The sequence below is a fragment of the Echeneis naucrates genome, chromosome 12, assembly GCF_900963305.1.
Source record: "Echeneis naucrates chromosome 12, fEcheNa1.1, whole genome shotgun sequence".
In the NCBI taxonomy this organism is placed as follows: Eukaryota; Metazoa; Chordata; class Actinopteri; order Carangiformes; family Echeneidae; genus Echeneis; species Echeneis naucrates.
This window is the reverse complement of record NC_042522.1, coordinates 10,087,380-10,113,386: the sequence shown is the minus strand read 5'-3', so window position 1 is coordinate 10,113,386 and position 26,007 is coordinate 10,087,380. Positions and strand designations below refer to the sequence as shown.

The 26,007-nt window shown below is 40.3% G+C and overlaps 1 protein-coding gene across 1 annotated transcript in view; it reads right to left on the bottom strand.

The window, feature by feature from the left end:
* Positions 1-209: 209 nt before the first annotated feature.
* npr2 (natriuretic peptide receptor 2) overlaps positions 210-26,007 on the bottom strand; it is a 54,707-nt gene continuing 28,909 nt past the window's right edge. Inside the window, exons 8-22 of the mRNA XM_029515117.1 lie at positions 24,682-24,802; positions 23,767-23,841; positions 22,664-22,741; positions 20,211-20,315; positions 19,385-19,456; positions 18,431-18,590; positions 18,177-18,332; positions 15,532-15,700; positions 6,981-7,127; positions 5,959-6,082; positions 3,805-3,873; positions 3,513-3,687; positions 2,207-2,305; positions 1,313-1,404; positions 210-758 (exon numbers count right to left, since the gene is read on the bottom strand). Coding sequence (XP_029370977.1) covers positions 696-758; positions 1,313-1,404; positions 2,207-2,305; positions 3,513-3,687; positions 3,805-3,873; positions 5,959-6,082; positions 6,981-7,127; positions 15,532-15,700; positions 18,177-18,332; positions 18,431-18,590; positions 19,385-19,456; positions 20,211-20,315; positions 22,664-22,741; positions 23,767-23,841; positions 24,682-24,802 — 1,705 coding nt within the window. The 3' untranslated portion in view covers positions 210-695. The remainder of the gene's footprint in view (positions 759-1,312; positions 1,405-2,206; positions 2,306-3,512; positions 3,688-3,804; positions 3,874-5,958; positions 6,083-6,980; positions 7,128-15,531; positions 15,701-18,176; positions 18,333-18,430; positions 18,591-19,384; positions 19,457-20,210; positions 20,316-22,663; positions 22,742-23,766; positions 23,842-24,681; positions 24,803-26,007) is intronic.

Here is a 26,007-nt window from a genome sequence, read left to right as displayed (position 1 = left end):
ATTTATAAATTCTTTCTGGGTTAAACTTGGATGGAAACATCTGGATGAGTGTTGTCAGGAGGACATGGCCCAGATACACAGAGTGACAGAGACTTCAGAGTTGGTGCATAATTCCAAAACAGAATGGACTCATTTGTGCTTTTTTCCTCCTAGACTGATAGCCATCAACGCTCACAACTAAAGCACAAGAACAAAAAAACTTCCTGGTCTATAAATGGAAAAAAGAGTGTTTTACTCAGTTTATTGAACAAAATATCTTACAGTATCTTGGATATACATATATACATATTATTTGTACTGTGTAACGGTTGATGAACCCCTGCAGTAACATTGATTGTAGCTGTGCCTCCAAACTTCAATAGATGTTTCAAGGAAATATTAATATATCATTGACTTCCAAACACATTATACAAATTTTAATATAGAAAGCACAAAAAATAAGAATTTATCGGTGAAAAGTACTCACTCTCAGGACAGAAAGGTTCTTCATACAAAAACAACTTTAACATTTTTTTTTTGTTCTTTTTTTTGCAGTTACAGTATGCAGGTAGTAAATATACCTGGAATTCCCTCTGTGTGTGTGTGATGTGGTGCCGTTTACTTTTCCTCTGCACGGAAATGACCAATAAGGACTTATTCTAGAACAAATAAAGAAGTGCTGCTGCTGCTGCTGCTGCACATTATCTGCAGGCCTCTCAGATAACATACACATCATTCTTCTCCCCAAGAAGCCAGTACGTTCTCATTTTGCCTTTGCCCTGGAAAAACACAGAAATCAATAGGTTCATCAATGAAGATGAAGTTGGGGGGAGGGGGCCGCATCCTCTATTAGGCTGCCCTTTTTTAAGGGTGACCTTAATGGTTACTGCAGCTCAGCTTACAGCTCCACCTTTCTCTGAAGATGGGGCACAAGGAGAGCAAAATGAAGCTTCATACTTAAAATCGTTAATGCTAAGTAGAATATTAAACAACATGCGCCCCTCCTCATTAGGTTGGTACAATCTCCACACTGAGCTCATAACCTCTGTGTCCTCAATAAATAAGCTCAATCGGTAATGAAGGTAATCATTACTGATTGATCTGCAGGTCAATTAGTGCGTGATTCATCAGAGAAGTAAAAGAGAAGCTTTTTTTTTTTTATCACGTTCCAACAGAAATCAACCTGTTTAAGGAATATTTTTTAAACCAGATAAGACTCCGGTGCGGTGACTTGCTTTATTCTGGCAGTTTCTAAAACAAGACAAACTGCCCCAACAACAACAGTTTTCATCAATTAGAATCACAAGCCTTAAAGCAGAGGAACGGGTCTCACCTTCATTTCTACATCTCCTCGTAACTGGAGGTCGAAATAACCAAATTCATCCAGAACTTCTTTGGTGGCTGATGATACATGGATTTTCAAGGCTGCAAAGCACACAAAGAGCATGTGAGTTACACATGACAGCTCTCGCTGATTGTGAATCACAATCTCACTCCTCTTGTCTCCAGCCTGAGGAGTGAGATGATTTCATGTGTCCATTCCCAGCAGACGCCAGCAGCTGAAATGCTAAATCTGCATTGTTTTGTCCAATTAATGCACACAGAGCAGAGATATGAGATATGATTCCTGCCTGTGAAGCTCCAGGCTGCACAGTTTATCGCTGGCTAAGGGCCCTTCGCTGTAAGTGCTATCAATTATTTACCAGTAGAGGCACAATACAGGAAGTGCCTCAGCAGTTAATCGATACATCTGATGATCTTCTCGCAAAATGTCCAACCACAGTTTCATAACAGTTCCTGTCACTGCCAGTTAAGAACAGAGATGTCAGTATGGTACGTGTTTCATTCAGCATATAAATCATGTTTCTATCCGCCTACAGCAGCAGACACTTTTCTATGCTTACTCTGAAAAATTGGATTCAAATCATTCATTGTTTACTTGGATGCCCATTAGTGAAAGTATGAAAGAGCTCAGTGGAGCTTGAATTCTGAGAATGAGTCGTCACTACGTCTCTGAAATCTGCTGTTTCTTTTGGCTTGCTCAGAAAATGAACAGCTAATCAGATGAGGGGATTAGATCATCCTCTGAGAGTGAAATAATGCAAGAACAGCAGGAGTTAATATGAACCATCAACCAGATTGCCAAATGGTACAAGCTCAAAGTCTAAAAGACATACATTTATAACATCCTCCCCCTTCCCAACAGAATGAAAAAAATGGCACTCACCCTCTCCGTTGGACTCCATCCGAGATGCTGTGTTAACAGTATCTCCAAACAAACAATATCTGGGCATTTTCAGCCCGACCACACCGGCACACACTGGACCTATAAAACACAAGTTAAACATAGTCACATTTTATAATATGTGGAACGCTAGGAGCTGCTGTTGTTATCACACAGCCACCTCTAGGAAAAAATCCTTTTCAAAAAATCATAACAAATGAGTTAGCGAAGTGAAACTGTGCTCAGGATGTTTTAAATGACTGTGACAAGGCTGAGTACCAGATTACGCATTCTGGTCTATCTGCTGCATGTCAAATGTCTGAATAAGAATATACACAATGCCGCAATGAGCTGAGAAGTGCAAGTACTTAAGTAAGTACATAAGCCTCTTTAAATTACAGCAGAGCAAACATTGCCAACAGATCAGGATGAACCATCCTAAGTCATATTGTTATTATCCGGACGTGGGAATTTACAAATCACATCTGCCCTGCACTTGATGTGGACTAAGTACCCACTTTATTGGATGCACCAAATTAAATCTACGCATACAATTCCTCACAAATAATCTGTCTTTTATTAAATTAATCAATTAATTAAAAATGTTATATTACCAGGAATGATAAAGTTGGAAATGTGATTCCAAAGTTCGAGATGGATGATACTGAATCGAAAAGACTATCTTAGAGGAGATCAAAGTTCTGCTGACAGAGAGGTCATGCAGGGGGTATCCTGATGATGTTTAGAAACACACTTGGACAGATAACTTCATTTTCTACTAACAGGAAGTGGAACTGATTAAGTTCTCGTAATTACAGTGTTCAGTTACTCTGGTCCAGACCTCTGAAGCACTGCCTGCATCTTCAATTTGCTCAACAATTCATAAATGTCTGGTGTTGGCCTCATTACCGGCTCCTTCAATTCTTGATGGACACAAAGCAGAATTTATAATGTGATAGTCATCTTCCTGAGCCAGAGAATTGGCTACATCAATGAGCAACAGCAGCAGAAAAAATTGCCACAAAAGCGGGCAGAGGTTTGGAGGATTGAGGCTATTGTACGTTTAGTATTAAGTGGCCTTGCTGTTGATTGCTGTTAAAAATTGTAAAAAAGTATCATTATCAAGCCACTATCAAAAGGTAAGCAATTGAAGGGTTCGACTAATCTCTACTGCGGTCTGGGACACATCAGCAGTGATGTCTAGACACCAGACACTGAGCAATCAAATCTGGTCTTAGTAGTAATGTGGACTTGATGATCTCGGCCCAGATGTGCACTCTTCCAGGTCAGACTGAGGGGCCTCACTCACCTGTATGTATGCCTATCCTGAGTCTCAGCTGGTCGTTAGGTCTGTGTCGGATCTTGAACGTTTTGACCTGCTCTAACAAAGCCAAAGACATCCCGGCTATCTCTCTGGCGTGGAGTTTTCCGTTCCGCACAGGCAGCCCTGACACCACCATGTAGGCGTCACCGATGGTCTCCACCTGAGAGACCGGTCATATCAGATCAAAGCATCAGGGAGTGGAAAATAACACACAATATTATATCATTTAGCTTTTGAATATAGCCCTTCAATTATTTAATCGACCATCCCAACTCACCTTATACACATCAAAGTTATCAATGATGGCATCAAAACAGGTGTACAGGTCATTGAGCAACGTGACGACCTACAGAGAGACGAGAGTCTGGTCATGTAACTTCAGCAAAACAGGATGTCCTGAAATGTTTGACCAGCTGAAAGCATTGTGACTCAAATCACAAGTATAAAAAACACATTGATTGTAAATCCAGTAGTGGACACCTCACAGTCTCTCACATTATCGCTGTGGCTGGACAATCATACATCACACATCAAATGCACAGACGGATCATTGCAAGCACAGCCTGTACTTGAGGCCATCTATTCAAAGAGCGATTATTCATTTACTCTACATCTCTAATTTTAATTTATTGTTTACTGCGTCTGAACCTCAAATGAAACTCGGCTGGTTTTTTATCAAGCTAGGACATTTTGTGCACACTGTACTTTTAACGACATTAAAAGCTGCTCGCTCACCAAATTGAAAACACAGGGTCATTGCCAGACTCTTTAAGACAAGGACTATTGACAACAGCACAATCTAAGTTCCCAGCGGTTTCTGGTGCTGTTAATGCTGTTCTCAATCACCCCAAGAGCCCTGAAACAGGTTTGTATCATCCTCTGATAAATTAGGAAGGATTTCTTAATAAATCCATTTTTTTATAAAAGCTTAAAACATATTTTGTGTTCCCTGAAGGCTTAGCAGATGCGGTAAGTGCATTTCTTTCCTCATAGATCATTTGCAAACATTATTAAACATTTTTATTCTCCTTTGTTTAGATGTGTTTACTGTGACTGACCATCATCTTCTCTGTGTCCTGCCTTTTCCTTTTTTGGTTTGTTGTCTTTTTTACAGTTTGATGAGTGTCAGAGAAACTAAGTTGTAATTGTATGTTTAAATTCAAGTTGTTTATTAAACTGCTATTGATGTAATAGATTTTAAATTTAGGTGAGAAAAAACTCTATGCACACTGACTTGCAGATGAGGGGAACCTACTTGCACATCCGGTCAGGACTTTATGTCAGTGTTACATGTCTCCTTCCTGTGAGTTTCCAGATTACATGTGATTTACATCTGCTGCTTTAGGACAGCCCTGAGTTACCTCAGGGCGGATCAGTAACTGTAGCAAGGACTACTACCCATCATGGCTGCCAGTGAAAGACTACAAAACCCACATAAAGCAGGGCGGCCAGAACGGCCTAGAGGGGGACTGAGGATGAGCAGACCAGAGCTCTCATTATTAGGACCGAAGAACACAGTGTTGAGTTAAACACCGGTTGTGACTCTTGACTCACGGGTATTAAGTTGACCTGTTCAAGAAGACTGAATGTATATTTTGATTTAAGGTGTTGCATTAACACTTTGCTTCATCCCCTCTTTTCAGCTTGTGGAAGCAGGGAATGTTAAACTGTTACAACATTATCTACCAATAAAACTAATTGTACTTCATTCATTTTAAGCATGGGTCATGTATTAACAATACAACAGTTTCCGTTTATTATTCATTTGCTTGTATCACATGATGCTATTTTACTGGACTGATTGACTCACAGAGTGGGCTATTTTTTTAGCACATGAGTTTCTGGCTTGTCGAGAAAAAGCAACAACTGGGTCTCCCACAGAACTTCAAAGGAGAATCAAGATAACGAGGACGTTAGGAACAGATGTTTTTTCACTAGCAGAATCCCATTCATCTGAGGGTGTCAACCTGTCCATCAACACTTCAGACTCACTGTCTGAATGTGACATCATGATAATGTCTCTGGTTTGAAGCCTCCCTTTGGAATTCAAGTGAGAATGAGATATGGAGCGGCATAAAGTGACTCAACTCTGCGTCAACACTCCTCACTTTTCCATCTAACAACTGTACTATTTTGAGTCGAGGCCCATGTGTGGGAACTCACAGTGGGAACTATGAGACACACTGTAGGAAGAGACCTTATACTGATGAGCACTTGGATGAATAGGGAAATAGAGTTTGGCATGAACACGATCACGACCAGCGATTTTTACAAAACCTTTGTAAACACTTAGGCAATGATGTGTTTTATAAAAATAAAAAAATAAATAAATAAATAAATAAAAAAAAGGAAAAAAGGAGGAGAACCTAGTGTTTCAAGATAGGTCTCAAGCAGGCTGCAGGATTGTGGTGTTGTGTCAGCTGCTGTGTACCTGTAGTGGTGTACTCTCCGCAGACATGGACGTGAAGCCCACAATGTCGCTGAAGTAAATGGTGACGGTGTCAAATGCTTCTGCCTGCACCATCTCCCCTCGTTTTAGCTGCTCTGCTACTGAACTGCAGAGAAGAGAGAGAAACGTGGAAAAACATTCATGTTGCAAATCTATAAAGACAGAAAAACAAGGAAATACCTGGCGGAATAAATAGACCAAAATCCAACAAGCAGCTCTAATACAGATATCAGCATCAGAGTCTATGGACCAATCCAATATCATGGCATTTATCATGAAATCATTTAAAGAGTTTGAATGGTGGACAGTTTCCCCAAAAGTCAATCTATTGCTCTAAAGCAGTAAAGCCACTTCTGTTTTGTTTTTCAGTCATGCCAATCAAAAGTGTGTATGTTTCTAACAGTCACCGTAATGCAGGCTGACACAAAAAAGACGAAAAAGACGCCTGTGGGTTCAATTATAACCATCCATTGTTATCAGCCGTTATCTGCGTTCACTCTGACCACATTCACTTTGTCCAAAGGCAAAGACATTGTGACAAAAGCCAGCTGTTCTCTTTCTGAAACATGGTGAGAAGTGATATCTGTACATTCTCTCAAGCTCCTCTCAGTCTGGCTTACTAGATGGAGGGAGGGGAAGGGTTTAGCAAAAGCGGATCAACAAGGACGATGGGATTTTCTGCTAGAGTTTTAGCCAAGTGCACACACACACACACAATTGTATCAGTTCCTTGTGTCTCACATTAATGAGCAGTTTGCCTGAGAGCTCTTACTCTTTCATCTGTGGTGAGATGGCACCATGAGGAAATGTGTATCTGCTTGCAAAATGTGGCGAGGATTTTGAGTCTTTAATTAATAAAGGGATTTAACACAATTGACAACACATCATTGAGTCACGCTGGTAACACTCGCGCTACTTGCTGAGTTTAAGTTAATTAGAATTTTCAGCTTTTGGCTGCAAGGTCAAAAAAGTGGATGTGATGACTTTTTTTTTTCCTTTCTTACTGCGGTAAAATTTGATAGAGGAGATTTTCAGCTTTTCTCTTCTCCTCCAGGTAGGCTTGTGTTCTCTCTTCCACCAGGTTCTCCAGATTATTGGCATACTGCTCCATCCTGGACAGCAGGTTGTTTAGGATACTGGTGCTGCCTTCCCTGAGGACAACACAAAGAAAGAGTATAATCAGACAACGTCCACACAAACCCCGGATGAGGTGAGCGCTCAGGTCCTACACGACAGTACTGTTTTAATGCAAATGCATTTGACCAGAACACATCTATACATAAAGAGATAATTCTGGCTTTCTACAAGATGGGACTTATTTTCATAGTTGTGGCAATCATTCATATCGATCATAAAACAGTATACCCATAAAAGCTTGGAACACAGCATTACAAAAAAATCTGACTGGGCAGGGAACCAGCGCTGTCAAACGATGGAGCAGGATTAAAGTGAGGTTTGTATTCCATCTGAACTGCATTTTGGGTAGTTGGATGGCATCTGTGTTCTGAAAAAGCTGATCTGAGATTCGCACCACTTAATGCAGTGACCTGAGGGCAGATATCAGTTTGTACAGCTGCCTCTGAGACCCATCAGCAACAGGAGGGAGCACTTTCCACCTAAACAGACATTAATGTCAGGGCCAAACTAACATTTTTACCACTTTAAGTGTATCTGAATTAAGTATACGTGGAATAAAAATGTAACAAAAGAAAGAAGATGTTCATAACCCAGGAACACAACATGCTTTATAAGTAGCAAGGTAAAAACTACTGCTTGCACTTTACATCATCATCAATGCCAAGTACACGGGCTGACATCTTGTCTTGGCAATGCTGCAACAAATGACAGAAAGATCAATAGAAGTTAGTGTCAAACTGATGGAAACATCAGACTTGAGGAAAGGGGCCATCAAAGTGAGCAAGGAGCTGTAAATAATACTGTAAAAACTGTAAATCGATTCACATAAGAATTGCGATTCTCATTTACTACGATTCAGAATTGATTAAATAAAAAAATCAAACAAATCAGCAGGCTGTCTGCCTCCATTTTGTATGCGGGACGTCCTGACGTCACCACAGAGCTGGTTCTGGATCATACACATGCGCGGTAAGCACCAAAACGAGGAAACTACAATAATGGAGGAAGGAGAGATTCAACCGGCCCCATCCTTGTTGAAGGCAAAGATTTGGACTTGGTTTTTACCCAGAGCCCAAGCGTGCATTATTAGTGACCCCCTCAGAGCATTTTCTTGGCAGATAAAAAAAAAAAGAAAAAAAAAGGGAAAAAATGCAAATGCAAAATGTCGGCCAGTTCTGTTATTCTGTGTTTATAATGAATTCCATTTTTTTGTCTAATTCCGTGATTCTGTGATCGCGGATTTTATAGGGCCCTATTTCCTGAATGCCCGGGAAGACCAAGCTTGGCATGAGCTTCACAGTGTGCAAGGTTTGCAAAACGAGGAACCCTTTTAATGAAGAGACACTTTTATTTTTGCTACTTAAGCAATATGTGATATTGCTTTTATGCAACAATTCCATCTAAGCCTGGATAAAACTCAATAAATGTGAAAAAGACACTTTAATGTCTCCATTTGTCATTCTGCCTTACACCTATAGATTCAAACAGAACTCAAACAGAGGAGCGGAGATTAAGACCAGAGATCAAGTGAGGACTTGAGCTGCTTGATGATTTCACCCAAATGTAGGAAAGTTAAGGTGTCCAGAGGTTTGATATTACAGTATCATGATTTGCTTTGAGCAGCTGTGTGAATACTGGCCCATCTTTCACAGCTTTGCATATTTCCCGAAGAGACTTAAAAAAGGTAAATGTCAGGTACATGATTTAGCTAACAAGTTATTAATCCAGGCCCCATGTATTTGAGTTGCTCTTCACCAGAAAATGGCCTCTGTCACTATTGGCAACCACTTTTAAAGGGAGAAGAAGAAATATCTGGCATATATGAACACAGAAGCAGCTGTTGTTGGCTGTCAACATAGAGGAAGAATAAATACTTCATGCTGCAAAGGTCTACATTCATCTTTACAGCAGCCATCTTCACATTTCACACATAGTTTGTGATTATGTAATACTTGTATTGTGTAATATGTGTGTCTCAGGATATTTCTACATTACACACACATACACGCATCTACACACATTTACAAGCAAGCAGGTGAGTCATCTGCACCACCATGATGGCTAAAAGCATCAATGCCTGGCGTCCTGCCACATTTCTTCTGGGTCACAGATCCTCCACACACCCACGTGTTGTTTAAGTTTAAAGAAGAATTCAGAGGGAGACAGGGGTGAGTATCAACACACTGGATGTAGTCATCCAGTTCATCCAAACTTATAGTAACGGTGAACGCTGAGGACAGTCTTTCTGTTTCTGCATCCTTTCCTCTCAAAGCATGGGGGAAAAAAATCCTTCATGAGGATCAAATAATTAGTTTTGGCCTCTGTAATTCGTCTGCTGATAGAGAGAAAGAGGGTGAGAAGACTTTCCAAGAAAAAAGAAGCAATAGATTCTGTTTTTAGTCAGGATGTCTGTTTACAGTAGCTCTTTTCCTTTGCGGAGAAGTTCCCACTTAATTGCCGCCTCCATTGTTTCCTCTGTAAAATTTAAAGCAGGGGTGCCACTGAGTTGCTGCTCGTGATTACTCGCCACGGAGATAATGATTGGACCTTTCCAATGCAGTTGCTCTGTAACCATGGCAACCGCAGAAACTGCAAAAGAAGACAGCTGTCTGGAAACAACCTGAATTCTATTTAAATTTCACACCTTTTCGGCAGCTCTGAACAGGCATAAGGTGAGAAGACTGTTCAGACTGATTCACAGACTGAATTGCATTATGTAGATGCATGTGTCAAAATTAATGATGCAAATATTTTTCCCCTCATCAGTCTATGGTGAATGTGCCAGAGAGATAGTTTATTAAAAATGTTTTGCTAGTTAACTTAAAACAAAAGGGAAAAAATCTCTAGGATGATAATGTTTGCATGTGCTCCGAGTGCCGGAGACTTACCAAAGTCCTTAGATGCACATTTAGGATAATTGGTGACTGTAAATTGTCTTTGAATGTGATTGTGTATGCATTTTGGAACTGTGATAGACTGGCAACCTTTCCAAATGCTACCCCGCCCTCGTGCGGTAAGTAAACATGGATTAATGTGATTGATAGCTATGTAGCAATATGAAAACTTACAAATAGGTCCCTTAATATGACCATTTAACTCAATAACAGGATTTTGACCTCATTTATCATGTTAGCGCCACATCATTAAATTTTTTACCTAACAGATGGAATTGTCCAAAACTGTGTACAAGTATGACCACATGAAGAAGCGCGCACACAATCTGACTGATCCTGCTGCCAGATTTGCTGATTTGAGGTCAAATCTAACAAGCCTGAGTCACTTGTGCAAAGCTGTAATTTTCCCAGACAGAGCTACGTAGTTTTCAGGAAATCACGGCCTTCTCCAGCCAGCTTGTCTCTCATTGTGTATTTTGATGCCAGTCTTGATCAAGATGCTGATTAAAAATTTAAAACATTGAGTACAATTTAAAAATACAAATGAAGAGGACTGTGCAGTCTTGGGAGAGATATGTACACTCTGAGTACTTTCATGTTTACAAAGGGACTTAAAATGTTTCAGGAAGTTGCAAATTCCTCAAATATGTGGAATTATGTGAGAAGCACAGAAAAGCACAAAAGAATGAAAGAAGAAAAAGAAAATTTGGTGAACACAGGGTGAATATTATATATTTTTTGCTGTATTGTTTAGGTAGTAAAAGGTCAGCTATTCATGGTGAGTGAAGCCTCAGCTCCCAGTGTGGGTTTAACTGAACCATTTAATGCTGAACACCCATCTTGTTACCGCGCCCTTCAAGACCAAGCCCATACACACACCAAAAATAACTGTCCATCCATCACATCATGTCAACAACATACATTTACCTAATGAAAATAACCGGCAAACAGTGCATTAACGCACAGGCCTCGGAGACAAATGGCTTCATCCGCATAAGCTAGGACTTAGGTTGTGGCTGTCAAGAGGATCCTTGAGTGCTTCTGGGGGTTTAAATCATATAGAGCTCTCTACTCCGGCCTACTCCAAATGGATAGCTATACATCACTGGGCTCATCCTGCACTGACTTACACAGATAACAGAGAGGTCAAGCTGAAAGGAAAACACACAAACCACTAAGATCTGCTTCAAGATTTTTCACATTTCTACTCCAAATCAACACTGTATCTGTGTAGCTACAGTCTCCTAAGTTTATCTTTCAGATCAGAGCTTCTGTACATTGTGTTAGGGTATCTATGCAATGATAGGTGTCGATCCTTTTCAATCATTTACATTTTCTCCAGCTGGCTGTTCGACATCAAAGACTTTCATTTCAACTAAGGAAAGAAAGCTCTTAATGGAAAAAAAAAATCCCACAGTATCCTTCTAATCACATCTCTGTAAGTATTGTTAACATTCAAGGTTCAATAAATGCTGGTCATAATGTAATATATAGGGTTGCATAGAGATATTCAGCTTTCATCCTATGGATTTTATTATACATAAGGCATGGACGGAACTTTCTTTGAATTCCAACTTTCAAGTGACAGACTTTGAACTCACCACCAGACGATAGTAATACAAAGATACGGAGATAGTCCCAGTGATGTCGTTCAAAACACACACATATACATATCTATGTTATGTTAATGATGTTTCATTTTGTGCAGCATGTCATATTAGCACAGTTTGGACTATATAACCTTGCACATTATCATTCACATTATCATCCTAATAGTGAAGTTGCAGTACATTCAAATAAAGTGAATGCAATAATAATAATATTAAATAAATTAAGAAGGTATGAAAGATAAACCGGGAGCTTCACAGCTGGTTTCTCCACTTCCTGGACAGTTGTTCTAAAGTTATATTTAGACTTATTTCCTCACAAAGCACCCTGCAGCTGACATTAATCTCCTCAAAATGCAGTGTTACTGCACATCTGTGTTACAGTGGCTTTCCCGCAGAGACCAAAGTATCGCTGAATAGTCGACTGGAGCTGCCTGCATTTGCTCCTGCGGCTTTCTAACCTTAATAGAATTTGTTTATAGGAAGGACAACATCATACAAGAAAGGCCCAGATTTCTTTTTGTTTTCAAGACCACACATCCAAAAAAGGCATGTCCACTGCAAACCACCTGCTCAATATCCTTACCACTCCATTATAGGGAATGAAAGAATGTGATAATTACTTTAGTTATTGATTGCATGTCCTGTATGATCTGACTCAACATTCATAAAGGGTAAATCATCATTGCTCTGTTTCACAAAGTGCCTGACAAAATGTAAGCAAATCAACTGGGAGGTATGTAATTAAACACAGCCTGAGCCTGTGTTAAACACAACACACCCTAATCATGTGTGCAGCCTCTTTCTTTTGGCATCAAGATGCGAAAATCAACACCCAGCTCTAAATCTGCTTTTTAGCACAAGTACTTATTGCAAGGGCTCCCTAACTATATTTTACCACACAACACGATCATTTTAGAAGCAGAAAAGCTCCAAGTTACAATTGGTAATAATTAACCGTGACCTGTGTTTTGATCTCCCTGTCACAACTTAGGGGACAGAAAGATCGACTGCAGCTGGCAGGTTGAATATTACAACATCTGGCAACAACAAACCACTGCTACTTCAGCACTGAGTTGAGCCTCCAGAATGTGAGACTTACCTTTAAATCTCCAGCCGGAGCTAAAAAAAAAACATTATTTCTACATTATTGTACATATAGCCTACATAACACACAGTATATGTCCATCTGCTTGTTCCTGCTTGTGATGTCACAAATTCAACCCTAAGATGCCGTTTTTATGGTTGTGTTGTAACATAAAATTTTTTAAGATTCATATTAACCTTCATAAGCATATTCTTCATTATAATGTTTTCTTGCATCATTTTTAATTTAACGTGCACAATAGTTTTGAGATTCGGCCTCATGATTACTTGTATGATTATACCACCACAGCTTTATGGTGTCTGCGTGGGTTTCTTCCCACCGTCCAAAGACATCATGTTTGGGTTAATTGGTGACTCTAAATTATCTGCAGGTCTGAGTTTGAGTGTAAGTGGACACAATCAGTGTCTTTGTGTGTTTCTGTGATGGACTGGTGACCTGTCCAGGGTGACCCCGCCCGCGCCCACCGTTAGCTGGGATTGGCTCTAAAACCCCCCGTCACCCGGAAACAGATAAATGGTAGAAAACTGAGTGAGTGAGTGAGTGAGTGAATGAAGTGTAAAAACCTTTACTGGTTATGTCAAAGGTTAATTTTCTTTAACAATTCTTAAAAACATGAAACGTCTTTACTATTTAGGCCAACATGTGCCTAAAAGCTCAGCAACAATGACAAAAAACCCTGCAACTAATCACAAGAGTCACTTTGATGGATATTTTAAACAACAGTGTAATCCCATACAGCTGTGCAGGATTCCATTGTTGCATTGGTGTCAGTAATAGTACAAAGTAAAAAGTAGAGCAAATCTGTAATTATCACTTTGAGCACAGACTGCAGTCTGTGACAGAAAATCTCCTCTCTGCAGTGTTTGTTTGTCTGATATCTGCAGACAGATGTTAGCTCGTGTTGAGTCCTCAGCAGGGACAGAGTGAATGAAGCAGAATCAACACACTTTGGCTTCACTTATCAGAGCCAGAAATAACAAAAAAACACTAACACGAACAGAGAGCCTAGATCAAGATCAGCAGTCTCTTTCAGTCTATCCATCCTAGATCTGCTACCAGATGTTGAGGGACAGCTGTCTGTCCACACAGGATGTAGCTGTTTCACTTTATATTTAAAATTAAATAATTTTATGCACATTCTTATGGTACTAAAGGGCAATTAGAAATAATTAGGACTTTAAAATGAACTGGAAGGTTAGGTTTTAGGTTACTGGGGGTAATATGGGCTGTAACCATACAAGTAACCATGAGGCAGAATCTCGGCTGCACATGCCACAGGAATAGTGGTTAGCACTGTTGCCTCATAGTGAGAAGATGTTCGATTCCTGGGCCTGGGGCCTTTCTGTGCGCAGTCTGCATGTTCTCCCCGTGTCTGCGTGAGTTTCCTCTGGGTACTCTGGTTTCCTCCCACCGTCCAAAGACATCATGTTTGGGTTAATCAGTGACTCTAAATTGTCCGTAGGACTGAATGGGGGTGTGAGTGGTTGTTGGTCTCTGTCTGTCTCAGTATGTTGGCCCTGCGATGGACTGGTTAGTACGGGTGACCTGTCCAGGGTTTAGCTCATGCTCACCCAATGTGAGCTCAGATTGAATGAATAAATATGATTAATTATTTATCTGAATAAAGTTATATATTTCAATTATTGGATGCTTGGATAATATATTTTAGGGAAAAAGGAGGCAAATGTCAATAGCACTCATCCACTGCAAGATGTTCCACTGAATAACAATTTTTTTTATTAATTGAATCTGCTAATTTTGTTGTTTCTGAAAACTTAAACATCTAGTCTGTTAATTACGGGGAGAAGTAGACAACTGTATTAATCCTCAGCCTTCTCACTCCAATCCAAACCAGGAGAAACAGTAACAGTGGCAATGACTTCCATGATCTCCAGCTGTCGTCTTTTGTTATTGCTTTGACTGAGAGACCCTGCGTTGCAGAAGTTACATACTTTTCAATTACAAAACAAAAAGTTGTTCCCAAGAGCTGCCTTGCTCTGAAGAGGTGGTGCTGAAAATCTGTTTTTTCTCTGTGGAAAAAACACTAAAGCAGCACTTTCTATACGGAGTATGTCACCTCCATATTGTGTTTTTTGTCTGCAGAATACTAGTGCTGTACATTCTTACTGGCTTCTCATATTTCCATGTGTGTTTTAGGGTATGTGCTCCAGGGTCACTTCGTATCAGTAGGGATGCTTCATAAAGTAACTCCCTCTGTCCTCAGAGGAAAACGTGTATATCCCTCCCTGCATTCACAAATCTCAGAACCAAAATATGCATATGAATTATTCATGTGAGCATTCAAAACAATAACAGAAACATGGAGTCAAACACTGAACTCACACACACACATGCACTCAGAGAGTGTCATAAGCTGCCTATCAGGAATTACAAGCAGTCTTTTATCAAAATTTGTTATGGTGCTTTCCAAAATGTGATCCTTTTCCTGTTTGCCTTTGTGAACCTTTCAAGTACATTCATTTTTCATGGCAGGGCAAGTGAAATTGAGTTGTCAAAATTATATTCACTTGTTCCGTTGGCAGGAATATGCTGATATGTGTGGGAGAAAAAAACAAGCTGTGTTGCTTTCAATTTGTCAAATTACCTCCATATTGAAAAAAGGAAATGGAAGAACAGAAGAACAGAAAATTGTAAACGGATTATGGGTACGTGCGACTCCTAATGTTTTTGTAACATCGAGGTCCATCAGTTCAAGAGCTTCACACAACCTACAAGAGAACTCTCATATCAATCCATTAAGGAGCAGTACAAGACTAGGAAATAAAAAGAAGAGAAACTTTGGTCTCACTTGTTGAGTTTAGCCATGTAGATCTTGATGTGGCCAAAGTCTGGCCTCTCTGCAGGGTCTTCGGCCCAGCAGCCATCCATCAGGATGTTCAGCTCCTCTGAGTGGCATCTGTTGTCCGTTGTTGGCCGAAAGTACGGCTTCTGACCATTTCTCACTTTCTGTATGATCTCTGTGGTGGAGAGCAGAGAGTGTAGTCTGGAGTGAGAAATGCGTGTCTGGATGAACAGGATGTTAAGACTCATCAGTCAGTTCAGGAAGTTTTTTCTGCTCTACGTGAATTAATACAGCCTCCTGTGCAGCTGGAGTTGAACACCGTCCTGTTAAATGAGGTGGGGAACTTCATAAAATATAACAGCCCTGGACTGAGTCTGGGAAGTCGAAAACATTTATTTGCTGAGCTTGAAGGACGTCAGTTCAACTAAGTGCTATATTTTGGGGAGCCCTATTTCGCAGTTCTTATTTTTATTTTTTCTTAGCTGTGTTTGAAGTTCTCGGTTTTCCAGATCATAGCTATCCAAGAAAAGTTGAATTGAGAGCAACCAGGATTGCTTGTAAACCTTCAATCAGTTCTTCATCTCTAAATATTGAGAACTGAATATATATTGAATATCTGTAAGATGGAGTGTAAATATGAGTTTCTACATTTGCATTTCTGCAGCTGAAAACCATTTTCCAAGCTTGTATTTAACTGCCTGCTATAGCTTTACTAATGGTACTGCAGGGTGACCTATTTCTCATCACGGGATTTCAGTCTTGGCTCGCCTCAGTTCTATTTTTTCAGTGCTGCATTCAGTGGCTGCTAAGCCTACAGGACTATCTCAAGAATAGTAGTGTTGGAAAGTGGTCTCGTACTGCTGCTTATGTGCTACTTCTTCAAGATAAGTCTTAATATATTCTTCAGATTAACTCTTTGCAGTTAGTGATTTCTTCCTTCTGATCCATTAATCATATCAATTTAAAGATTTGTCAGAGGCAGCCTTTCCCCAACTATTCCTTCATACAGTTATAACCACAGTGCAGGTTAAAACATTCAGTCACCAGAGAAGAGGGTGATGATTTGGCTGCTCTTGGCCTGTTAGTGGATAAACTTGAAGCTCTTATTCAATCAGCATTGTGCATGACTGTGAAACAGTCAACACATGGAAGCCCCTCCGCACCCCCCACACCCCCCGTGCCTCCCTCGCCTCCACCTCCACTTTGGATGTATAACAGTTGGAGTAAAGATCTTGAGCAGCTTTAAAAGTTGAAGATTTTCCGACCATCCCTGAGCAGAAGCAGCAGTGGAGGTAAGAGTTGTGGTGCCGGCGGAAAAACTGGTCAAACTGCAATCAACAGCATATGTGCAGGAGGGTGATGAGCCAGAAAGGCTACAGTGGTTAAACACAGAACTCTTCGTTAATTTAAGAAGATAACAATAATGTGTTTGAGTTTTCAGCAAGAGAAAGCTCCTGCTAACAGTCATTATCTGAATCTAACAAGCTTTAGCAGAGCAAGCTGGACAACAGTTGCAGTCTTTTTAGTACCTAATTTTCTCACTGTGTCCTCGAACAGTGTTTTCCTTTCTGAGCTGCGGTGCAGGGATGGTGACAAAAAGAGGAAATGTACTAAAATAACCATTGAATTTGTGTAACTCATATTAACTTAGGGCTTAATTCTTCCCCAGAAATTAACTGTGGATCTGATGTCCACCAATGACTATTTTAGGTGAACAACTCTGCCTTCAAGTTACACCAGGCCATGTAAAGATTGTTTTCACCTCACTTCATAAAGGCTGACCTTGCCCTTTGTGTATTGTGGTGCAAATATCTATTTGCCTCTCCAGCCTTTAGCCTCTCTTTTTTCTGGACCAAGCCTCATAATTATTTTCATAAAGAATAAGCAGCACGTAATTTAAAATAGTGTCAATGACAGTAGTTTTCCCTTTAAAGTGGAAAAACATTAAGCGCAGTAAAGGTGTGCAGGTGGTGAATGAGCGTGAAAGCAGTGACAGGCTTGTTTTTATCTCTCTTCTCTTACTAACATTTTGCACAAAATGTTTAGAAGTATATGTAAATTAAAACCTAATGCTGCACATAGCTGACTTGAGCCGACTTATGTCTGTCATATTGCTTTTGTTGATGCATTTTGCAAATTTGGAGGGGGTCGTAATCTCAGCTTCCAAGATAAATACAGGCTAAGGGAATAAGATACAGCATTCACAGTCACACACAATTAAAAATGCTTGTTCTGCTGTGTCTTGCATAAGCATACAATAACTTTTTAAAACATGTTCATTCATTCACTTATTTTAACCCACTAACTTAAACTTCCGACCAACATGAGTTCTGCCTTGTAGGGCCAGAATATAGAAGTCTGACTTTACTGGGGGCCACTTTGAGATCTCAGTGAAAAGCTAATGAATAGTGTTTCGATTATGTGAACTTCCTTCTTTTTTTCTCTTTGACTTTTGAATCTTCAGAAAGTCAATAGTACTCATTTCTTATTGAGAAGCTTTGTGTATATGTTAAGTCTTCTGTTTGCTTTTCTTTTCTTTTCTTGTTCGTGTTTTACATGTGCGTTTATTGATTTAAAGGATCCAGTTCATTTGATGCTTCAGGGATCAACTGCCCTCTGACCTTAAGCCTATAAAAGACAGTTGTGTTTACCTTTTGGACTGAGGTCCATGCCTTCCACATAGAAAGGCCCGTTCCTCAAGGCTATTTCCTGCAGTATGATGCCAAAACTGTACACATCACCCTTCTGAGTCCCCTGAGTAGGATGGCGGTCGTATATGAGCAGCTCAGGAGCCGTCCAAAGCTTCTCTGGAAAACCAGTCACAGTGTGAAACACAACAGCAGTGGATTTATTCTGTGAATACACGTTTGTAGCTGTGGACATACAAACTTTGATCTCCACCTACTTGCATAGAGAGCATGCGAGTCATCGTTTTCACAGGATGAGCGGAAGTTGGCCAAGCCATAATCTGTGATTTTCAAAACAAATCGACTGTCCACCACACAATTAGATGACTTCAAATTTCCATGGCAGCCGATGTAGCTGTTGTGGAGATAGTTCATTCCCTGGTGAAGAAGAGCGTTCAGTCATGCATTAAAGGGGGTTCACTCTTTTTTCCCTCTACTGCATACATGAAAACACACAAATCCTGACATATGGAAATAATATGCTTTGACAAGTGGACATATGCTGAAGGTTTTGAAAAGATGCCTTGTTTTAAGGATGGCAGAGTCACCGGGAGAATTTCTGTAAAATTACTGTTAATTCCTTTGGGAAGGGTACGGCGGGTACCGACTGTACTCATGTTCAATATTCTGTGGAAAGGGTGAGTCAAACATCCCTTGAAGCTTCAGCAGCGCCTAGTTTCTACAGAACGCTGCTATCTGTTTGGAGTAATTTAGCCGCAGAGTTTCGACACGCATGTAGTTCAATATCTAATCCAACCCAGAACCTAATCCTGACTAAATCCCCCTTTATTAGAACAGATTGAAAGTAATCTCCTGAAATATGTCCATGATTACTTTTGATTAAGATGGGGGGTCATTTTTAACCAAGTTTATGATTCTGCTTTGGTCCAATTTTGCTAAACATGATGATAATATTTAATGTAGTTTCATTCACTGCTATGCCAAAAATATATTTCTGTGCATGTTTCTTTGTCTCACTCATACTTTCCCTGCCACGCGAAACCATGGAAACCTAGACTTTTTGTGTCTCTCTAAAGCACACAAAGCACCTCATTTAACATCAAAAAGAGCCTTTTTGGGTATAAGTTTGTTTCAAAACAAAAGATAAATCAATGACTGTCCTGTCTTTGACTCCTGTTTTTTGTTTACAGTGCAGTGTGACCACCACGTACCTTCACAATATCATTGATCAGTGAGTAACGGAACATCCAGTCCAGGTTGATGCTTTCGTTCTCCAAAATGTCCTAGAGAAATCAGAAAAAGGGAAGAAAGCATTCACAGACAAGAAAAAAATATGGTTTCTGCTTCTTCTTTTGAACTCTCAGCAGCCATTTCAGTACCAGAGTTTATTTTGGGACCAAACACAGAACCACCTTCAGACCAGATACTGTATATTCCTTTTCACTCTCAGGGTCAGGCTGTTAATGAATAACCCTCGAAGCCCCAGCAGCCAGCCACTTACTGGAATCTAGGCCCTGCCTTGACATTCAGCCACATCACATCAGCTGCAACTATTTGTCTTTTATGCAGAAGTCTTTCTTTGCAAGTCTGGAGGATGACGTCCATGGCTTAGTTTCCCTTTGTTTCCAGCTCATCCACTTGAAAAAGGGGCTGGCATGTCAGGAACACCAAGTTCATACCAAGAGCAATTTTACTTGGAGCATTGTATATTTCTTAAGACAAATAACAAAGATTCAATAAAAGACAAAGACAAAAATATGTCAAGCATGCATGATCACAACATGAATCAGTGCTGCCCTGTACAGCTACAGAGGCAGAGGAGGAACAACCTGCTAAAACTGTTGACTCTGGTGCTGCTATGTTTGATTTGTTGTTTGTTTGTTTGCTCATATACACACTAATCAAAGCCCTTAACATGAGAAAAGCAAACACTACATTATCCTGCACAGGCACAGTCTGAAGTAGCAACAAGTAAAATACAATACAGTATAAAGTCAGTATGCCCGTGAGAAAAAGTAGAGGAGCAGGAGACTGTACCTGCAGGCTGCCTCTGGGACAGTACTCGGTTACGATGCAGATGTTGGGAGGGTCAATGCAGGCCCCGATGAACCTGGTTAGATGGTTGAACTGAACGTCTCTCATCTGAAAATAACCACACAAACATACTGCGACTGTGAGTGTTACTCTTTCCAAACATCACATTCCCAAACCCCATGGAAACAGAGGACGGGGGGGAGAAGACTGATGGTCCATTTATATACAAAGTTTTCAGAATAACGCTGCCAGCAGTTCATCAAAATAGACTATTTGCAGTTGGCTAGCTGGCACGGTGTCCTTTTTCTACATGTTGAGTTGCATTCCTGCTCAGGGCACCCGGTCAAAACATGTGCATGTGCATAAATTGCCCTTGGAGGTTATGAATGAGGCAGTGTGCTGGGGATGATGAAAAAAAAAAAAAGAAATGTTGAGGTGTTTAGAGGATGTACGATCAAGAATGTAAGAGCAGAGCAGGCAATGCACACACAACTGCACTAGATGAAATATAATCTCTAATCACACACTGGTTTCACGATGCAAAATGTCTTCCAAACCATTAATCACTTGAAATGAAAAAAAGTATGTAAACAAAGATGCTTGAGGTTAAGTGACAAAGACGGAACTTGGAGAACAGTTTCTGGCATATTCTTTTTATGAGAAAGTGAGAAAAATCCCAGTCATTTTCTTTGATAGAAACAAACTCCATGGACGTCCTCTTTGCTTCCAGCTGGTAGGAGCACTGACAGGCAGAAGGGAAAAAAAACCCCTCTGCAGCCACTGTGAAACTTCAAAACCAGTGTTCACAATTTCAACAGTGTACTTTGCTTCTTTAAGTGCAGTGAGTGACAGCGGCTCTCGTACTACAACCAGGGAGTTAGTCGCTCCTGTTTCACGGCTCGGGAGATGTTAGCCTACCCTTTGGCCTACATAATTTCCCCTGCTGCACACTGGTGAGGGAGGGCCATCAGAGGAAGGAAGAGTGAGCACTGGAAGACAAGTGGTTAATTTTCCACTGGCAGATCTGTCTTTTCCCCCATCTGGTTGGCTGTTTCATGAGCTGAGGTTTGACAGCCGATCAGGCCCCCGGGGCATCTGAGAAGCTGCCAGCTCAGACAGCGGCCTTCCTCCCATATGGGCCTGCTGACTGACCAAGAGGCCACAGAAGCATCCAAGAAGACTAAGAAGAAGTCCGCCTATCTAACGGAATCCAGCTCACTCGAAAAATAAAAAAGGACTACAGAGCCGAGACAGCAGGAGTCCAGTAAGTTAAAAACTAAAAAATGTCCAACAAGAGAAGATGGCCAAAAATCTTCCCAATGAGCATTCGCATTGTTTAAGAGTGCCAAGTAATTTCAAAATTAGGGGTTTCCTTGTGCCACCCTGTGTTTCCATTCCGAAACCACATAAATTGTTTGCCCTTCAGCTTCCTTACAGCTCTCTCATAAATATTTTCCAGCCAGAGATACCTCTTCATAAACAGCTGCTGTCAGTGATGATAACCAACCACTATGGATATTAATGAAGTCCTCGAGTAACAAGTGACATCCTGCAGTGGAGCTGGTCACATGATAACACGGAGCAGTTCCAAACAGGCCCAAAAAAAGATAAAGATTTAAGTATCCTACTGAGTCAGAAAACGTGGAGAAATAGATCCACTGTTCTTGAGCTGTTCTTGTTTGTGAAGTAGGCAGAGTTGTTGAATTTTGTATGAAGGTCTTTCTTCTGTGGTGGTAACGAGCTCAAGAACATCATTTAATGGCTGTTTTATTTCAGTCAGAGAATAAATAATTTGTTTAACTAGGCTTTTTTTCTTCACCTCAAGGCCCCAGTGGAATTTCTTCAGCCCACTGAAAACTTCCAGAAACAATACAAGCCCACAATGGACGGACTTCATGGCCAAATGCAAGAATATTTGATTGTTTTCTAAGACGAATATGACTAAAATTAATCTCAGTTGTGTCATTGTGTATAAAGTCTATGTCACTGCATCCTGAAAAACATCCACATGTTCAATTCTTGGAACACAGATCGCACAATATTGAAAGCTTCACCAGAAGTTTCTGTCCTGAGATGTTCATGAATTTATTAAAGGAAGGGTCTTTCCTCTGTAGTGAATTTCCTTCCATGTATTTCCCTTAACAGTTTGAATTAGGATCTGTTCGAAGCTGAGTTAAGTGTTCAACTTTGATCAGTAAGAAAAATAGCAAGGAGCCCTTACAATTAATGTCTGATAGAGAATAAGAGAGCAAAGCAATATTTAAATTGGAGCAATGTATTCTGTTCTCTTAAATCTAATAAAGAGCCAAGCAGAAAAGTCTTTGAAACAGATGCAGATAAGAAAAAAAGAATAATCAATTTCATGATTATGTCGTAATTCATTGATATGTCTGTCATCTTTGATTTGGGCTATATATCATTGAAAGTGATTCGACTTGATAACTTGAAAAACTTACATGTTTTAGTTCCAGTAAAACTTGTCTGGTCAGCTCTATCCTCTTCTTGTTGACATGTTTGATGGCCACCAGGTTCCCCTGTGTGCAACACAAAAAGAGACAGAGAGATCAGTCCGGTCTACGAAACAGACCTGATGCAAAGTTCACTCATACAAAGTCTTTTTTTTTTTATATAGAGATTAAGGGCTGTAAGGAGGATAGACTTTTGGCTGGAGGGAAAATGATAAACAGCAATAGTAACCAGTTAATAACCAGAAAGGTGGAAAACTAATATCACTGACGAGCATCATCTCGTCAGTGATATTAGTTTTCCAGCCCAAAGTATATTTTGGGCATGTTTCATTCTGCTGCAAAAAGAACTCTGTACTGTACCTGTCACTTTGATTATGTGAGGATCATGTAAGAAAGGCACTGAGGTGAATTCCACAAAGCCACAGATGTGGCAAGCAAAAAAAAAAAAAAAAAAAAAAAACCCAGTCATAGCAAATAAGAAAACCAGCTGCAACCACGTGTGCGTCCATGTGAGGGCTGAAGGTTGATTCTATATGACACGTGCAGATTGGAGGTAATGACTGTACGGCAGTTACATCTGGTCTCTGAATGAAAAAAATTTCAAGTTGTTTTTTAAGGCTCCATCTCATCCCTCAGTTTGTGCTTTTGTGTAACATTGAAGATGGTCTATATTGTGAGAAGTGCATCAGTACCTCCAATGGTGCACGAGACATTCAACCTGCACCGTGACATCTGCATTGATATAAAACTCAGCTTAAAATAAAGGGAGTTATCTCATTATTCAGCAGCCTCTTTATGTCACATTTCCTCACACCTCCCCCATCTTAAACGGATAAACCAGCAGCAGCAACAACCTGATGGTTATGTCCAGACTGCGAGGCGGGAGTATAGGAACAGAGAAAGAAAAAAAAAAAAAAAAGGAGAAGAAAATTGACACATTCTGCAGCTCACATTAAACCAACTACCTCAACGCGCCCACACTCTCTCTTTCTCTCCTCTCGCCAGTTCTCCGGCTTTCTCCACGAGTGTGCACGTGTGGGTGGGAAAGAAGTGCGCAGGAGTTGAAAATGTCAGAACTCACTAAGCCTTACCTTAAAATAGCCTGTTTTTGCAAATAGCTGATATTTTCCATGGGCAGTTATCAAGGAGCCATAGCTGGAGCCCCTCTAAGAAAGTGAAAAGGGATAATAATAAGAAAAAAAAATGCCAGTTAGATGAGAGAAAAGAGGATTAAATCCTGGTCATTTAAGTCTGTGCCTCCACTTCATTGTTGCATGGATTCCCAAAAAGAGCTCAAACACTGACATACATAAAGTACTTTTCTCTGTGCCACATGCAATTGCCTTTCACTTGTATTTCAGAAAATTGTGTTTTCAGTCCTTGTCCTTGGGTGAATGTCTGCAGTACACTAATAGTGAAGAAAAATCAAGTGGGCGCACTGCAGACAAACAGCCAGCGCACTCAACTACACATTTGTATAGAATGCAAATATTGGCAACACATGGCACTGGAAAATACATTGGTCTGGAAAATCACTCTGTTTTCCACACACAGACAGACACAGACATTATCCCAGGAACTGGACTGGAAACCAGTAATGAAAAAGGTGTGTGCATGTGCTTTTCATGAGCGATTGCATGTGTGGCATGAAGCACAACCCAAAAGAGAAGCATTTCTACAAAAAACTGCAAACTACATTAAAATTCACAGCACACATTGTGTAAACAAGGTGAAGGTCAACACTTCAAACATGTCGAATTAGCATTTTTGTTTCCAGTTTTACAGCAGCAGCATCTCTAGACTGATAATCTGTTCTGTATGAATGAAAGCTGTGAACCCAGTCTCTACCACTGGCAAACCTGGCTATGTGCCCTGCTGGAGGAACAACAACCTATTAATCACACACTGGAGACTTTGCAACACTGAAAGAATGAAACTCAGAATGATAAAGTATTTAGCGCTCTGCCATGTTGAAAGTGCATGCAATGCTTGAGGAGATCGTCCACCTGTGAGAGGGTGAGCCGACTGCCGGCTCGTTTGTGGTATTTATTGGGGCTCTCAAACTGCAGGTCCTCCCACCGAATCCTCCACAGCATTCCAGCCAGCTCCTTCTCCAGCTTCAGTTTCCTGCAGATCGGAAAAAAAAGGGGGGGCCGAAATCAACAAAGACAGCAGCACCAAGGCCAAAGGAACAATCTCACACAAAGAGCATTGATCAATCAATGTTACAGAGATTTGTTCGCTGATGTTTCTGCCACAAAGCTGTAAATCTGAAACTGAATAAATCAATAACTCTCCTTCAGAGGCTAGGTGGTCTACAGACTCACAGTTCCTTTGAGGAATTCGTTCAAGAGGTTTAAAAACAATATGGATTTAATCTGGCACACCGCCTTCCACAAAGAGTTAATTGCTCCATTTACACAGTTGCTTTCGATCTCCATCTTCGGAAGCATTTGCAAAGAGGGAGAGTGGTCTGAGGTCAGACTGCAATCACTTACTGTCAAGCATTTGCAAACAGTTACAGCGCATTCAGAAAGTCTTCAAGGCTTTGCTAATTTTCTTCATAATCTCATGTAAAAAATTTGACATAATGCATACAAACACACACCTGTCTATATGGGTCTCACTGCTGACAGAGCAGATCAGAGCAAAAACCGAACCATGAGGAGGAGGGGAACAGGCTGCAGAGCTCAGACAAAGGATTATGTCGAAGCCCAGTTTCTGAGGTGGGCTACAGCAGAGACTTTTGCACAGGGTTGAAAACAGGGGCCTCCAGAAGGGCCTTGGTAAGAGAGGGGACCAAGAACCTGAAGGTCACTGTGGTTGAGCTTCACACAGCCTGTATGGAGATGGAAGAAGCTTCTAGAGAGACGTATTGAAGTCTAGGATTGCATAGTTATATTTATGGAGCTAATTACTCTCAATGCAGATGGCTGCAGTACTTATAGTTCACCTCACATTTGTTGTCTCAAGGAAAATATTTCTCAGGTTTATCATTTGATTTTGTGGAAACTGGATAATTAATATCTATCATTTATGGAATTATGCATCATTTTCAAATATCAAAATAGAACCAGTTACATATGCTCAGGATCATTTATGTGCATTTTCTTTAATAATTTTTTGTTTCTTTTCTTTTGTTATATACAATTTTATGTTTAGTGAGATTCTAGTTTGTGCAAATATTATTACACTTTAATGCTGTAACCTACAACAACACTTCCAAAGGAGACCCAATCCAGAAATTTGGTGAAATGAGTTGTCACTTAATCAGTAGTTTCATAAAAACACTTTGGCCTAAATTGAATCAATACAAAAACAACAAATTACCA